At 43.5% G+C, this 16460-nt stretch overlaps 1 protein-coding gene across 2 annotated transcripts in view; it reads right to left on the bottom strand.

Moving 5' to 3' along the window:
* LOC311028506 (uncharacterized protein) overlaps positions 1-16460 on the bottom strand; it is a 60246-nt gene that overhangs the window by 12073 nt on the left and 31713 nt on the right. For both annotated transcript variants that reach the window (XM_084033116.1, XM_084033115.1), the window contains exon 4: positions 3312-3430. In XM_084033116.1, the coding sequence (XP_083889242.1) occupies positions 3312-3430 (119 nt within the window). The remainder of the gene's footprint in view (positions 1-3311; positions 3431-16460) is intronic.

A 16460-nucleotide genomic window follows, 5' to 3' on the forward strand; every position in this document is an offset into this window, starting at 1 on the left:
TTGGGCTCTATAAACATCTGGCAACAGCATGTTCGGGGCGAAACTTCTGAAAATGGTGATTTATGTCCAAACCCAGCATGTCAATGTAGAAAATATGAAAACGTCTGGTTTTTAGATCAAGATTTGACTTTCTGGGATCCTTCCTGTATCACAACCTTGTATCAATGGAGAGATAGCTTTTTACTGTGTTATGAAGCCCAACGCTGTCCAGTTAAGATATCTCATCAAATTCATTCACTTAATATAGTACTGGTACTAAAAATGTACATCCAATTACAGAGCTCGTTTTCAACAAATGTCTTCCATGGAGAGCTCTTAAGAATGACTCAGTGATGTTGGATCAGGAGAAGAAAGATGAAAATTACCTAATTATACTTGAATGTGATGTTGCCTTTAAAATGGTGTGTTTGGGACCAAATAAACACAACCAATAAAGTCGGTAATGACTTCTTTTGAGTTCAGCAGAAACCAGTCAAGGAAAGAGGGCTGTCTTGCAAGGAAGGCATGAAGAACAATCTGGCAGTGAGCGTGTGTGAAGCAGTAGTCTTTCTACTGACTTGATTAGAGGGTCAGAGGTGAGTGGAGTTGGCTTGATGAGGTGGGCGTGGCTGCAGCAGATGCGGGGCTAATGATGGAAAAGGTGCGGTAAAGTAGTGGCCATCGAACAAGTGAGGCCCGAGTGAGGGACCAGGTTCGGCAATAGTGACAGATTGCAGGTAGGACAGGTGTTAACAAACTCCCGGGTGTCCTCATCCTAACCCTGACCTACCAAAAGAACATTCTTAGCATTCTTAGCATGGGCCCACTTGAGGACCTGAGGGATGAACAGGCGGTCGGGGGGGCAGGCACTGGGGCTTTTCCAGAGCAGACTTAACCCTCTCCTCTATCTCCCAGGTGATGGCAACCTGGTATGGAACAGGAAGGATGGGGTCAGGTTCAGGGGCGGATCCTCTTCCTGGAAGTGGCGGGATAGCCGGTGTGTCCGGCTTTACATTTGCTGAAGCTTGACTGGAAAGGGGTCGACCGGAAAGGAGGAGGTAACAGCGGCTACAAGGCTGTAGCCTCGGATGAATCTTGTATAGAGTTTGTTACAGTTACGCGTTTTATTTAATTTTTTTCAGATGACCTTTCTCCATTCCTCGACCAAGTCATTTAGTACATTTCTGCAACCCGTTTTCTTTTTAAAGGATTTTTGCATTCATTTTTCACATGTCCAAAACTACTATGAACACCTATCATTCATGTTGGCATAAGACATGCCTCTGTAGCTATGCTAATTATCCCATTTTCTTTATAAAAATAAACAACAAAGCTAAAGACCAAGAGAGAGAACTTTTAATGTCTATTATGAAATAATAAAAGAATAATAAGAGAAAGAAACGAAGAAAGAAATATTGTACTAATATTGGCTGCACAGGGCTGCATGCTGTTTTTGTGTGTTTTCTCCATTCACATTTCCCTCACTTCCCTTGCATACTAAAGCCTTTAGGTAATGGAAACAGGCACCTGCTGCTGGCCTGCTCCGCCACATATCTGCAACTACGACGCCCCCAGCTCCCATAACCGCCCCAGGGAGACAAAAAGCTTTGACTTACAAATCTTAAGAGGCGCTTTGCACGCAGAGCCCAAAATAAAATATTGGTTCACTGGATTTGGAAGTAAGGGGAGTGAGGGGAAGAAGTGGGAGGTGGTGGTGGTGGTGGGGCAGACTTGTCTCATTGTTTCTACAGAGTTTCTGTGGTTTTCCTTCTGCCTCACTGTCAAAGTGAGATGAAAGCAGTGATGATGAGGTCGTGACAAACATGGAGACCTTCTGCCACCAGGAACACACTCACATCCTACACCCACATCCTAAGGTGAGAACAATATGGAATTCAAATCTATTGAATGATATCTGGAAAAAAAATGTTGGATATGAGCCAATGAGTGAAATCACAGTCACGCATAAGAAACACATTACTAGCTAGCTGTGAGGCTCTAGGGATGGCAAATATCTCAACAACTACCGGATGAACGGCCATGAAATGTGGTATAGATATATACGGTTCCCAGCGGAGGACTCCTACCGACTCTGGTGACTCTTCCTTTTGCACCAACATTTTGACCAAAAAGTCAAACATCTATTGGATGGATTGCATCATCAGACTCTTGGTCTTATAGCTATTTAAATGTTCTATATTTCAGAACATATTTTGTATTAATATAAAAAAACATATCCGCCTCTTCCTCTCTTGGGATCCCATCACCGTAACAACTAATGCACAGTTTGCTGTGAGGCCCTTGAGTCACGCAACGGGAGGCAGCACATCACTACGGTCAATCTCTCCTTTTGTTTACCGCCCTTTGAAACAACCTAACACGTTAACAGAAGCCTCAGTGGATCAGCTCCGTTCTCGGCGTGCGTGCACGTAGCCGTTGGCTCATGATCAGTGTCACTTGTTGTTCGACAGATAGCCATTAGGATGTTGAGTGTGAAGCAATGATCTGATGCTAAAGTAATTCCCATGTAGCGCGCTGCTGCATGTGTTTGATCATGACATCCTGTCCGTTTTGATGCCCTCAACTCAAACAGTTGCCTTTCTAGGAATTAAACACATTTTATTAAAATAAACTCAAAACATGCATCGCGTGCATTATTTGTCATCGCCAAGTACAACTGGGTGGCCTGGTATCATGTCAAATACAGAAGAAATGCCGTGTCATACACTTAAATATATGCACGTAAAATGATCTCATTAAAATCTGTGTTTAAATCTGATTAAGGGTCTGAGGTCAACTGACAAAAAACAAATCTCCCATTTGCTCTGATTACTGTTGACAGGCTTGGTGTGCTCTTCTCACTCCGTTCTGCTCACTTTCACACACAACCACATGCATTTAGACAGAGATGCACCCTCACACACACAGACACACACACACACACCCTTGACTGGCTGCTCAAGCCGCCAGCATGTGTGAGTCCCCACCTCCTTCATCAGCTCTGACACTCCTGTCTCACCCTTATGTCACGCAACACCACAGCTCTGCAAAGGAGGTCAGGGCAAAGGGCGAAGGGCACACACGCACACGCAGACCAAAAAAGCTCCGCTTCCCCCCTTCCCAATTCACACTCACTCCCTCAGTCACACTCACGATACAAATGGCCTCCTGACTGGCGTGAATGCAAGCTGGTGAGCATTTAATCGAGGCAACAGCCAAAAGGTAACGATATGTTAGAAAAAAAGGTGATATCAGTATTTCTAAACACGCATCATACTTTCTGTTCACAGACTGATGACACACATCCAGACAATAGCCATGTGGTTTCTTACTTCCAGGAGGAGGCTGCTTTCATTGACGCCAGTGCCCAGTTGAAGGCTCTCTTTCCTGGGTTCAGGGTTAGAGGATGCTGTGCTGATACTGTGCTTCCTGGAGGGCTTCTCAGGGTTCACTATAAAGAAATAATAATAAAAAGACAAGGGTCAATTGGCTGACTTTTGTTTAAACAGAAGAAACCTGTTGTTTTAAAGAGGTACAACAATCAAGCACACATCATGGGTCAAATGATTGCCTTTCCATGTCAACACAGTTGAAGTTGAGGATGATAAAAACAATGATTACATTTTCTGAAGCGTGCTTGCCAACTCTCCCACAACCTCTCCGATACACATGGCAGTGAGAGAGTTGGACCGGCACTCAGACATGTGGCCGACACATTAACTGTGTCAGACTCCCTTTGCGCTGCACTAACACCAGGTATTAGTCTGCGTGGTGGGGCCGTCTAACAAGACAAAACAGTGGAGGATTTCATTACTTTAAAGGATTCTTCTCACACGATATAGCCACACGCACATGCAAAGCTCGCTGGTACGCACAGATTGGAATGCAGCGTTTGGTGTATGTGGGACGCCTGGTTCATTATTAAAATGATCATTGTTAAAATGTACTGAAACAAGAGTCTGCAATGTTCTTTATCCATTCAATTCTGTAAAGACAAGCATTGAATGCGTCCCAGTGCTGGTGTTGTCTAGCTGAGCCCGACCTCTGACCTCTTTGTGGAAGGTGCCAACACAAAAGAACATTTTGTTTTTGGATCACAGAGTAGGGTCCTCTGAAGAGACCTCAAGGACCCGAAGCTAAATGAAGAGTTCATTTTGCTTTATTTCAATAAAACAAACAAAAAAAAAAAACTCCACAATGAAGGTAATAACCTTAGTTTAACTGTAATCTCTTTACAGCAGTTCAACACAATCAGCCTGTCTCTTCATCACCCTCCTATGTGCCATCTGATATTTAACAGCATAAAGCAGCATAAAGTAGAAATATCTACTTAAAGATATAAAAATATCATGATCAAGTCACGCTCCATCGCCCACTATTTCTATGCCATGTTTTTCCGCCACGGAGTAAAGCCTACCTACTACCATGCCAGAGTGTGTATATATGCAATTAGCCTACACGACTGTGGCGTGCAGTAGTGTCACATGTGCATTGGTGACGAGAGCGTTGCGTGTTGGAGGCATGTTTGCGTGTTTCTCTTATGGGTGTGCTGTCAGGGGGCATGTGGCTCACTCCAAGAGATCAGCCCTTCGCTCCGTCACTCATTGTAGCAGGCACAGATTAGTCACGCAACACACGCACACACACGCACACACACACACCATAGCCTCATTACGAAAAACTATCTAAGTATGTATGTATGTATCTTCCGATGCTTCGTATAGTCCCCACCCCCACCGAGTAACCCCATTACAGCTTCCATTCCTCCCCCATTCACCTTCTACCATCTCCTGTCCTGTCCCCCCCATCAACCCATCTTCTACCCTCCTCCTCCTCTTCGTCTCTCCACCCTTTCTTTGTTCAACTCTATTTGTTCAACCGATTTTGTGATTTCGTTCCCCTGCTCTTAATTCCACTCCGAAGCACGCAAAGTTAATGCGCCCGTTTTGTTTTTCTTCTCCAATCCATACATTGTTTTTGGATTAACTTTTTTTTTTCACATTTCATGATTTATTCCCCCAGTTGCAACATTAGGTGTATTTAAGCTATGGGTGAGTATAAAGGTCGCAATATGAGCTGAAAATCAGGCTAAGCGCTGACGACTGCATTGACAGGCAGCTTAGTAATCTCATAAATGCCAGTAATAATGTTAAGTATATTGTCATCACCTCCGATGGATGAAACACATACAAACAAACAGTCTGGCAGCCACACACACACACACACACATACGCACACACACACACACACACACACACACACACACACACACACACACACACACACACACACACACACACACACATTCACACACACACACACACACACACACACACAAACCAGTCTCTTCAATCACCGCAATATCATCCAACTCGTGGAAACCAGTTCAGAGGGAAATGGATCTAATAAGCCTCTTCATTTCCCTCCTTCAACGCCTCATGTATTTTTGTTTTCTCTCTTACGGCAGCTTTTGGAGAGGATGCAGCGTCAGGAAAGACAAACATACGGGATGATTAATTATCGGCATAGGCACTTCCTTTGCCGACAATACAGGCTTTATTCATCACCGCTCGTGTCTTTGGGTTTGCTTTTCTTTGCCTCTATTTTCTCCCTCTCTCATCTATAAAGGAAAACAGAGTAGGTAATGGTGTGGCGTTTAAGTGCTCTGTGTGAGGACTGGGTGTTAAGTAAAAAGTGACAAGTAGCGGGATGTAGATGCTGCCAAAGGGTGAGGCTGAAAGTGTCTAGCTCCTTGAGTCGGCCGGTCCTGCTATCCACTTCCACTGACTACACAAAATGTTGGGACCACCCTCCCAAATACCAAGCTACAGGGTGATTCAATTTGCACAATTTAAGTCACGATTGACTTCAATTGGCTCAGAAAACACCTGCGATGTGGACTACGGGGAGCGTTAAAATGAAAAAAGAATCTGATTTTACAAAAATGTCTGTTACTACCAGAAGAGAGAAAGGCTTAAGGCAAATATAACTTCTTGTGCTCCTGTTGTCAGAGATTAGGTATGAACACATGAGAAACAGACAAGTCTGTGTATGTGTGAGTTTAGGACACATCAATAGGTTTTAGTTTCTGCAACTTCTAAGGGGTGAGGTGAGTCTGGCGGTGTAAGCATATGGATTCGTACGGCACAGTCTGGGTTTGTTCTTCTGTTTTCAACACCGCCACTTAAAGCCACTTCCTCCCACACTACCAATAACAGCCCAAAAAGAGAAATATGAAGAGAAAACAGAGAATAGAAACAAGAAAGCTCCATAAGGAGAGAGACGGGGAGAGAGAGTGTGTGTTCAAAAGAGATGCGAGCTGTCCCTACAGACCCATGTCACTGACATGCTTTTATTCTGGGGATAATGGAGATTAAACACAAAAGAATGTCTCGAAAAATGATGAGAAATGCAGGGATGAATATTTCAATACAGTCCCGTACATTAGAGCATTAGATGGTAGATAATGGCATGGCATGACATCATATTGAAGGGCGCCACTGAGGAGTGTTGCATGACTTTCTAAATCGTGAGTACAAGAGCAGCATGCATCTTGAACTGAATGGTAGGTGATACTCCAGGTCCATTCTTTAGCTCATGCTCTGACCCAGAGCAATATGCAGCGAGGAGCAAGTAAGTGTTCATACATGGCTGCTCACAGACACAACACCAGCTGCTGCACGGTTTTAACCTGGGACCTGCATGCATGCATGCTACTCCACATCCAGTGATACAGGTGGTTCCTGCAGCCTGTTTCTAGACATTTCCTTACTTTATACCAGTTTAATAAGCAGTGGAGGAAGGCAACTTGGTGCATTTACTCACATACAGCCCTGAACAACATGTATTTGATACTTACCAGTGATTTCACAGATTCATTTAAAACATACCACGATCTTAAAATGATCTGATGCACTGAAAACAGCATGTAATGGAGTTAAAATTAGCTCCAGCTTGAACAACTATAACAGTAAATGGCTAGTTAAACATGAATGCATTGTTAGAAATAGCCTAATGTTATCATTTCTTCTGCATTATGAATACATTTGATACTTTACATATAGTTTTACTGAGTGTTTAGAAATTGCAATACTTTTACTTAAGTAATGAATACTTTCTCCACCACTATGAGGAAGTAATTTTGTCCAAACTTGTTTTTTCCTCTGAAGTCTCTCATTGAGAGAAACCCAAACACATCCATGCTATCTCTCTGCATTCAGGCTCTCCGTCTCCCTGACTTGCAGCAGCATGGGTGCCACCTCTTGGCTGCTGTGTGTTTGGCTTGTAAAGAAGAGCTCTGGACCTGAACATGTGAATGCTGTGCTGCACAGCAGTCCCTCCCCTTTCACAAGGCTTGCGTGAGTAGAGAGAACCGTCTGTGTGTATGTGCATAAGTGTGTGTGTTGAGGTCGGTTTGGCTTACAGCCACTTCCTTTGCTATTCCCGCCCCCTTCCCTCAGCGCTCTTCTTCTCTGCCTCTCTCTCTCTCTCTCTCTGTCTGTCTCGCTCTCTCTCTCTCTCTCTCTCTGTCTCTCCGCAGGCACAGGAAATCCACAGCAGAGCGAGCAACACCAACACACACACACACACACACAGAGGGAGAGAGAGAGAGAAGTTGGCTGATCAAGGGCTGGTTGTCACGCGAGCGAGCCGTCTGTCAATCTCCCCCCCTTCCTCCTGACAGGGTGCTGGCGGCCGGCCAAGGCCTTGCGTGCAAGCCAGCGAGCCACATTAGCCCATAAAGAATTTCATAATAGCAACAGCTGTTAAATATTGATGACTGCTGGCAAGCGCTCAATGGTGCTCCGCAAAAAGGTTAAGCCTGCACTGTAATGGAAGCTAATACTTCATTATGCCACAGATCAAATGTCCGGATCTCGGCCTGTACAAATCTAACCCTTACCATTTCATTTTCATATTTTTCTGAAGGTAAACAGCAGCTTTTTTCCCACTTGTTTGATGCTGTTCCAATTGATGGATATAGAAAAGTACGCATTAAACTACGCTGATTCCAACGTCAGGCACCCTCGATACCAATATAAATACTGGATTGAGGTCTCTAATCTTTCTGATATTGTTCTGGATGAGAATATTTTCCACTGTGGCATATAAGATTACATTTGAAGTGATAGTTTGCCAGGATTTAGAGCAGTTCTCTTTGTCCAAAACAACATCTAAATGTACTTTTCTTGGAGGCAGGGCAGGAATCCCAAATATATTTATTATATTATATATTTATATATATTTTCTGAGGATATATATATATATCGAAAAAGTGTATTCCTGAATTGAACATAAACAATAGCCCTGGTTGTGTGCCTTGATACTGAAGTGAAGTGGAAGTGATATAATGACGAAGCAAATGGGATTACGCAGACTGGAGATTGGGATGTAAAACTCGATTGTTTCCACTTCTCTGTTTTGGTTGGCAAAGAGACACGCTAGTCAGCATGTTGTACAGGAGTGATATGTCTCTGCACATGAGCCCTCGGGCAAAACAGACTTGTAAGGCAACTTCTGCTTGTATGTACTGCTACTGTATGTGGCTTGACTGCACACTGCATCATAAAACTGGCGCCATGCACTCTCAACACACACACACACACACACACACACACCGGAGGAACATTACAGCAATCATAATATGAAAGTCGTCTAATTGCTTCTATAAATAGAGAACATGACTGATTGTGGTGAACATGTTTTATGTTTGTCATCCGAGAAAATTGTTTTTCTGAAGAGTCCACTGAAAGAGTGAGACACAAATGCAGAGCCAACTAAATGGCTGTCTAAATACCCCTAAATTTGACTTGTCAAACCTTGGGGAAATGCACCACAACACACGGCCAACGGGGTGCAATATTTATACAGACAATTAGAAAAACTAACAGAATGCAAATGGATGGAAGCCCAGGGAGAATGTGCTTCAGCGTAGAATGATGTACTCTCCGCTTGCACACACACACACACACACACACACACACACACACACACACACACAGGGCTGCATTCAGGCATGCGTTGCGTGAGATGAGCCAGTTATGCAGGAAAGCCTTTAATTTGACTGTACCCAAATGAATGCAACAGTGTATGTTGTAATTGAAGACAACAAGACACTCCAGTTCTCCTGTCGTTGCCGGGGATCTGACATGTCCCACCAGCACAAACGTCGACCCTCAGTCTGCTCAGCGGGGGTGAACTCAGGATACAAACTCCCTCATGAGTCACATACATCCCAGCAATAACCCTGCCTGGAGCCAGAATGACAACACACGTGTACGCTCACATGTACAGTTGGCAGAAACCAACACACAGTGTGAGCATATTTTAGTCGAGAGGAAGCTCCATTGTTAGGCCTTTTCTCCACTCTATTCAGCTTGTCTCCTTTGCTTCTATGTTTATTTCATGCGTCCTCTGATAGGCTCATTCAAGAGAAATGATTCCTGTCATGGGACCTCAGTATCCACAGACTTTTATGGGAAAATATGGATGCTGACGATACACTTTGTACCATGCTCAAAAAGAAAAGAACATTTCTTGTTGGATTGTTGATGTATTGTAATTGATTTATTGTCTGGTTAGCCAACTGTATAATTGATAATGATAACTGAAACATCTCCATTGCAAAGCCGTTCTTAAATAATGGAAGCTTTGTGCCATGTGTGCTCATCTCAGATACACTGCATCACTGTAAGAGACATCAGCTCCTGCATGCATGTGTTTGCGCGGTTACTCTATAAATAGCTTTTCCTTGGATTCCTGTTTTGATGAGGATGGCTGTGGCTTGTTGCTCTCTCAAGGAGCTGGTGGTTAATAAAAGTTGCATTCAGGAACCCCACCTGGCCACAATAAAGCACACGCCTTCTATTTCGGTACTCACACAATCTCCATTTTCACGAGCAGCCTGAGAATCAAGAGCTTGAAATTAACGCGCGCCGTGTCATCTCAAACTGTAAAGTTTATCCGCACATTTGCTGGTTGCTGTGAAGCCGATCTCACTGATTTTGAGTTTAATTAGAGATACATTTGAATTGAAAACCTCTCGTGCTTTGTGAACAAACAAGAAGCTTGGAAACAGATGTGCCATGAGAGGTACATTTAAAACGGTTTTAAATAAGTTAGATATAATTTGAATAGCAGCGGGGAAGAGAGGCATGGAAAGGGAAGGGAGGAGTGGAGAAAAGGCATCAATTATTTTTTGGTTCCTCATAAGTTGAGTTATTTAGGTCCAGGACATATTTCAAAAAGCCTGAAGTGAGTTACTTCATCAAAATCAAACAAATGTGCTGCAGCGCACAGGCCCATCGGATCACAATGTACAGAATCATTTCAGTTTTTCATAAAAAAAAAAGAAAAAAACGCACCAGTGCACCAGAGTCTCCTGCTTATTCATACTGAAAAGGACATTCTTCACATTAATTATTAGATTTCTACCCCGGTGTTTTAGTCTCGCTGCATTCCTACATGAGGAGGAGGGCAAAAGAAAAGCCAGAGAGGGGAGCGGACGTTACAGTCTGCAGCTCTGCTGGTTCCTTGTGTTGCGTGCCAACTAGTGTCACTCGCATTATTCAAAATAACAGGGAGTTTGAAGCACAACAAGCCTCAGATTATCCCTCTCATATTCTCCTCCCTGTTGGCCAGTCAAAGGCAATCATCACTTGTTTGTGGTCACAACAGAACATTCAACAGGTTTTCTGGAAAAGAACCACACCTTTCATGAATCTATGATCCTGTTAGCATTTTTTTTTTTTAAATCCATGCAGCTTGTCCATAACAAGAGGGTAATCTGTTAAAAAGATTATGGTGCCGTTTTGGCCCATTGAGGCAAATAATAATGGACAGCTGGTCCCTCAGGCAGAATCCATATGGGCGGGAAACTACACTAATGCTGCTGCAGCACGCAATGCTAAACGAATGCTAACCACGGAGCACTTCGACATCAACAAGTTGTTCTCATTTGCTGAGTTTTTCACCAAAGAAGGAATGATTTTAGTGGAGGAAATGTGAGTACAAAGTGGCTGACATAATGTAGCCTACTAATGAGAAGAGTTGTACTGAGTTAAAGGGGAGGACGAGAAGAAAGGAGTATGGAAGTACTTTTACAGCACTTTGCTGAAACTCTGCGGTGGCAAAATGTCACTGTCCTGGAAAAAACATTTGCTTTATAGTTTTGTGACAATGCATTTTAGCTAATCCACTGGGATTTCAAATGGGTTATTAAGTCTGAGAAGTAGAATTTTCTCATCCCTTTAAGCGGCACGTAATCCTTCTGTGAAACAAATCGAAAAACACAATTTGTTGATGGTTCATGGTTTTCTCTAACACTTACAATAAGTTAAAAGATGTATTAACATACTGTTTGTGCATAGACTATGTCCCTTGCAGAATTGAGATGAAAAAACAACACACACACATACAGAAACACACAGAAAAGTCCTCCAATGTGTAATTAAATTGATGGGGGTGGTGAGTGTGTGCAGGGGTGAGGGGGATCAAGTGATGAGCCATGATGCTGCCTATGCTTTATGCATGAAAGCTATTAACCTGTCAGTCAGTCACACTATCAGAGGTGTTATGTATCCAGTGTGTGTGTGTGTGTGTGTGTGTGTGTGTGTGTGTGAGAGAGAGAGAGAGAGAGAGAGAGAGAGAGAGAGAGAGAGAGAGAGAGAGAGAGAGAGAGAGAGAGAGAGAGAGAGAGACAGGAGAGAGAGCAGGGCCAATCTGTGAAGCAGGTAATCTAAAGAAATAGCATAATGCAGTATTTAACGTCCATCTCTCCTTCTTTCTCTCAACACATACACACATTCACAGTTCAATTTAAGGTAATAACAACAACACAACCCTTCAGAGTGATAAAAGTATATTTTTCAGAAAGTCGAGGTTGAAGGCCTAGAAGTCTCAGCCTGATTTAAGCTTACTTCGCTGTCCGTCGGCTGCTGTGTGTCTCACCAATAATATCACACAACAATTTGGCCTCTGACAGAGCTAATTCATTAAGCAACACGCTAACCCAACAGTAATCTGATTATCCTTCTCCTAACACCTCGTCCCCATGTTGGACCGTATTATATCCGGGCAGCAGGCAAACACCGGATGCTCACAGAAACATCCCATCAGAGTCATCTGTCATCTCAGCTGCTCTTACAGCAAAACATCAGTGTTGCCTGTGGAATGAAATGTGTGATAAAACCCCCAAAAATGTGGTGAAATTGACAACAGATTTACAACCCTGTACAGCAAAAATGTCCATCTTAACTAGTGAGTTTAATATTGTGTTATAATACTTTGCGTGAGTGTATTGAATAGGCAAAGTATAAGGTACTGGAGCTTCAATCCAACAATAGTAACATCTTTTAAACCCTGATATTTGCTCGGGGTGTGAGCTCCAGGAGTTGAAAATAAGTGAGGTGAGTATAGCAAGATATTCTTTGTCAGGTGTGGACATATCGTGACTGTCCACTTCACATTCTCCCATCTGTGCCCCTTGCATGTCATCACAACACTCTAATCCAAGCCTGTTTATACTAACAGTGTTTGCTCCGATCACTTCATTTGGCTCACGGAGAGAGGACATATACCCCCCTGTGCTGTCACCCAGCAGGCGATACGTGTGTGTGTGTGTGTTTGAGGGCAGGATATGGAGGGGGGGGGGGGGGGGGGGGGGGGGGCATGATGGAGAGTGATGGTGGGATCACGCAAGCTTGCTAAAAGAGGCAAACTCAGGAGAGAGTCACGCATGGTAGGACTTTGCTGTGGATGCCACTCAGTCGCCACTGTACTTCCTGGCATCTGGTGTTAGCGTGACGCTACAAGTGTGTGTATATGCATGTGTGTGTGTGTGTGTGTTTAATTCCCACCAACTGAAGAGATTTTCAGAGTGTAAACAAACACCGTCTTGTCTGCCCTCTCCAAACAGGCTGTCGCCTTGAATAGGAAGACTATTTTTCTCACTGTACATGCAAAGCTGGCAACTGTGGCACACAGTTCCCTCTCGAGGGAATATTGAGTACACCACGCAGCCTTTTAAACCGTTGTTAAATTACTTCTTGGGGAAGCTTTCATCCGTTCTGAGAAGATAACCCTCATGATGTCATAGTGATGACATCAGGGTCACCTCAGCTTGGGCTAGGGGACTAAAGTTTTACAACAAAAAGCCTGGGTTACAAACTGGGGGAGGGGATTTGGACAGACATCGGCCTATATGCTAAAAATGCTATTCAGTTGCCTTATGGGAAATGTAGGATACCGAGTTTTGAAGCTTGACTCATATTAGGGACTAAATGCCAGGATATGTCAGCCTCTGCTGCACCAATTTTGTATGCCTGAATACCTTTAATGAAAAAGGTCAGTGTCCAGGGTGCATATGTTGGTGGTTTTTGTAACAGTATTTGTGTCAGCGGGTAAGTCAGCCTTAATTTATACTGATGACAGTAAGTGTGTGCATATGTGTGTTTGCCGAGGATCTCATCAACATGGGCTTAAATCTCCCTGTCCACTAAGAGAAACTCTGAAGCAAAGCAAGCAGTGAGTGTGTGTTTGGATCAGAGAAAAAGAGGGATTGTTTTGGACAGCTGAGCAGAGTACAGTAGGGCACAGCAGTGTCATCAGACAGAATTGAGTGTTTCCATCCACTGACCCAAAAGCTTCTGTGTCCCTGAATCGCCCCATAAGTTTCACAGCCTTGAATTTACCATATGGCTTCCAGGCTAAACATGACCTGGTTGGAACCTGGGGCCAAATGCATAACAATACCTTGGATTTTGCCTATTGTATTTTGCCTATTTGGATATTTAACCTCAGACATTTAGTGCAAATAACATGCATGGGTGAAATTATCAGAACTGTTTACATTGTAAAAGAACTGAGTGATCTTTGCAGAAATCTGCAGATGGTGAAGAGAATCACCAGAATGTTGAGGGGAAAAAATAAATGTGGAAAAAGTTTCAGTGGACATTTCACAGGCTAATTTGATTCATGTTAATAGTACATAACATCACATAATTTGATTTGTTATGATTCATGTTACTTATAGAGACAGCTGCTTACGAACATCCTGGATGAAATGCAGGATGAGATCATGTGCATAGATATGTGATCACACAGATATGCATGCATCAAAAAACCAACAATGGTTAGGGTAGAGTCCTGACGGAATGGAAGTTGTGTACTATGAAGAGATTTCCAAAGGTCAAGGTTCAGAAAGGCTTGAGGAGAAATTCTCATAATTACAACATCAGGACCTGATGCGTGTCACTACCCAACACAATTAGCACCTCCCCACTAATGAACCTCTCAATACACCGTGTGCCAGTCAACCATTTGGGCCGAAGAGCATATAAACTTCCACTTGGGCTCTTTGGAGTCACCCTACAGCTGAGACCAACATCGCTGGACCAGGAACCAAACACGCATCTCAAGACCTCCAGTTCGGTATCCATCTCGTCACTTCATTTGAAGGGTTATTCTGCATAAAAAGCCTCTTCAATCTCATAAACTTATAAGTATACTTCAAGTAACCTGACATGAAACTAACAACAAGGTTCCGTATCTCTACAACATGTGCACCTAACAAACTGGCATCTACTTCCAACCTCTGCTTATGTATTTTTCATGGCTCTTCTCTCCGACTCCAACGACCAAATGTCCTCATAAAAATCATCAAAGTTTCATCTTATCAAATCTAACAGCAGCACTGGGTGACATGTGAGGTGGCAGACTTTGTAAGCTTTGTGGTCTCGAACCCTAGACCCAGAAACTAAAGTAGCTGCTTTGTCCATTGACAGCTCCAAAGTCAACTTCAGTGCCATGGCTTGGTTTAACTAAACTTTAAATAAATGAACGATTTTGAGCGATTTGAGGACTGATAATATTTTTCTCCTCCATAAACACAGCATGTGACTTCCAGGCAGAGAAACCACAACTGAGACACCTCAAACCAAATGTGTCTGAGGTAGAAGTGCAGAACATGTGTTTCCAAAGCACTTCATTTGGAGCTGCACTGCACTGCACTGCATTCCACCGTGCCTGTCCTCCACTATTTTCTGCTTGCAGCTGAAGTCTGATTTATGAGCAGGACCACAGATATTTATTTTGCAATAGCTTTGGGATATCTCCGGAATAACAGTAATATGTCTGATTAGGGAATGTATCAGCGGCTCACAACACTGCTGTGTCACTGTGACCAACTCACGCAAAGCAGAGCACCCCCCCCCCACACACACACACACACATGTTGCATAAGGACGTCGTAAAGTGTGGCTTGTTTTCTGTCCGTTTAGTCATCGGTTCTGTTGGTGAAGTCTAATGGGATGACCTTCCAGCTGAATCGGCTAAACAATAGCCAAAGTGTTCAGCTGAGATATCAATTTGTTAATTAAAAATAACATATCATTACTATTTAAATTAATTCCTCTATGGCATAAAAGTAAGTGTTAATTATGGATTTCAATTGAGGATTGAAGTCCTGTAATAATGCTGTTATTATATGCCGAGCACAGAAGAGAAAAGAGTTACAGCCCTGTTACAGTGTGGAGAAATTGTCACACATCATTCCAGATCTTGATCCACTTTAAGTTGGACTGCCCATACACACACATGCACACACGCTCCAAAACGCAACGCAAACGTCGACGTTTACAATTTCGTCATGTAAGGACGTGGTGTCTTGCTCAAGGATACACAGCTGCTGCCCGCTTTGGACGTCCATTTGGGGGCCAGTCTCCTGTTACACACACTCTGAGCAAACACACACACACACACACACACACGCACACAAAATAAACACACCAAATACCCACATCCTCCTCACCCGACAACAGTACTGCAACTGTTTCTCATGTGACAGAAGGGGGGTGAGCTGTTGAGCTGAGGGAGTGGCGGGGAATAGCGTGCGAAGACCTAATACAATGTTTCAACCCCAGATGGGTCACATCAGTAGCCCGCAATCAACAAATTTGGCCCTGCCAAGTTTACACGCTTTACATGTCAAAAGAGACGGCACAGGGAAAAGAGAGAAACCTGTTTCTTCTTTTTTTTTCCCCTCTCCAATGCTTCTTTTTATCGCTTGCCACAGCTTATTATTATTAATTACTGGGACTGGTTTTTCCATTGTGGAGGAGAAGAGAAGAAAGAAAAGAAGAGAAAAAAGGATGTTATGGAGTGAAGGGAGCGAAGGCAGAGTGGGATGAATGCAGACAATAACAGAGCTGGTTCCTGACACCAGGGCATTTCATGGAAGGTTTGTAGGAATAGGTTAACTGCATTGAATGTTAGGGGGTCGCCCTCCCCATCCACATTTTAGTACAGCAGGAATTGCTCAGCAAAAGCTCTGCGGTCAGCCAATCCATTTCCTCACTGACACCAGTGATTATTACCAGCACCGCAGACCCATTTAGGGCTGGCAAAACACCGTCGTCTCCGTCCAAAGTGGTTAGGATGAGCCGTGAGGACACCTGGTGTGTAACTTTAGACGGGGAGCTCCC

Source organism: Eutrigla gurnardus (genome assembly GCF_963514095.1).
Source record: "Eutrigla gurnardus genome assembly, chromosome: 18".
NCBI lineage: Eukaryota > Metazoa > Chordata > Actinopteri > Perciformes > Triglidae > Eutrigla > Eutrigla gurnardus.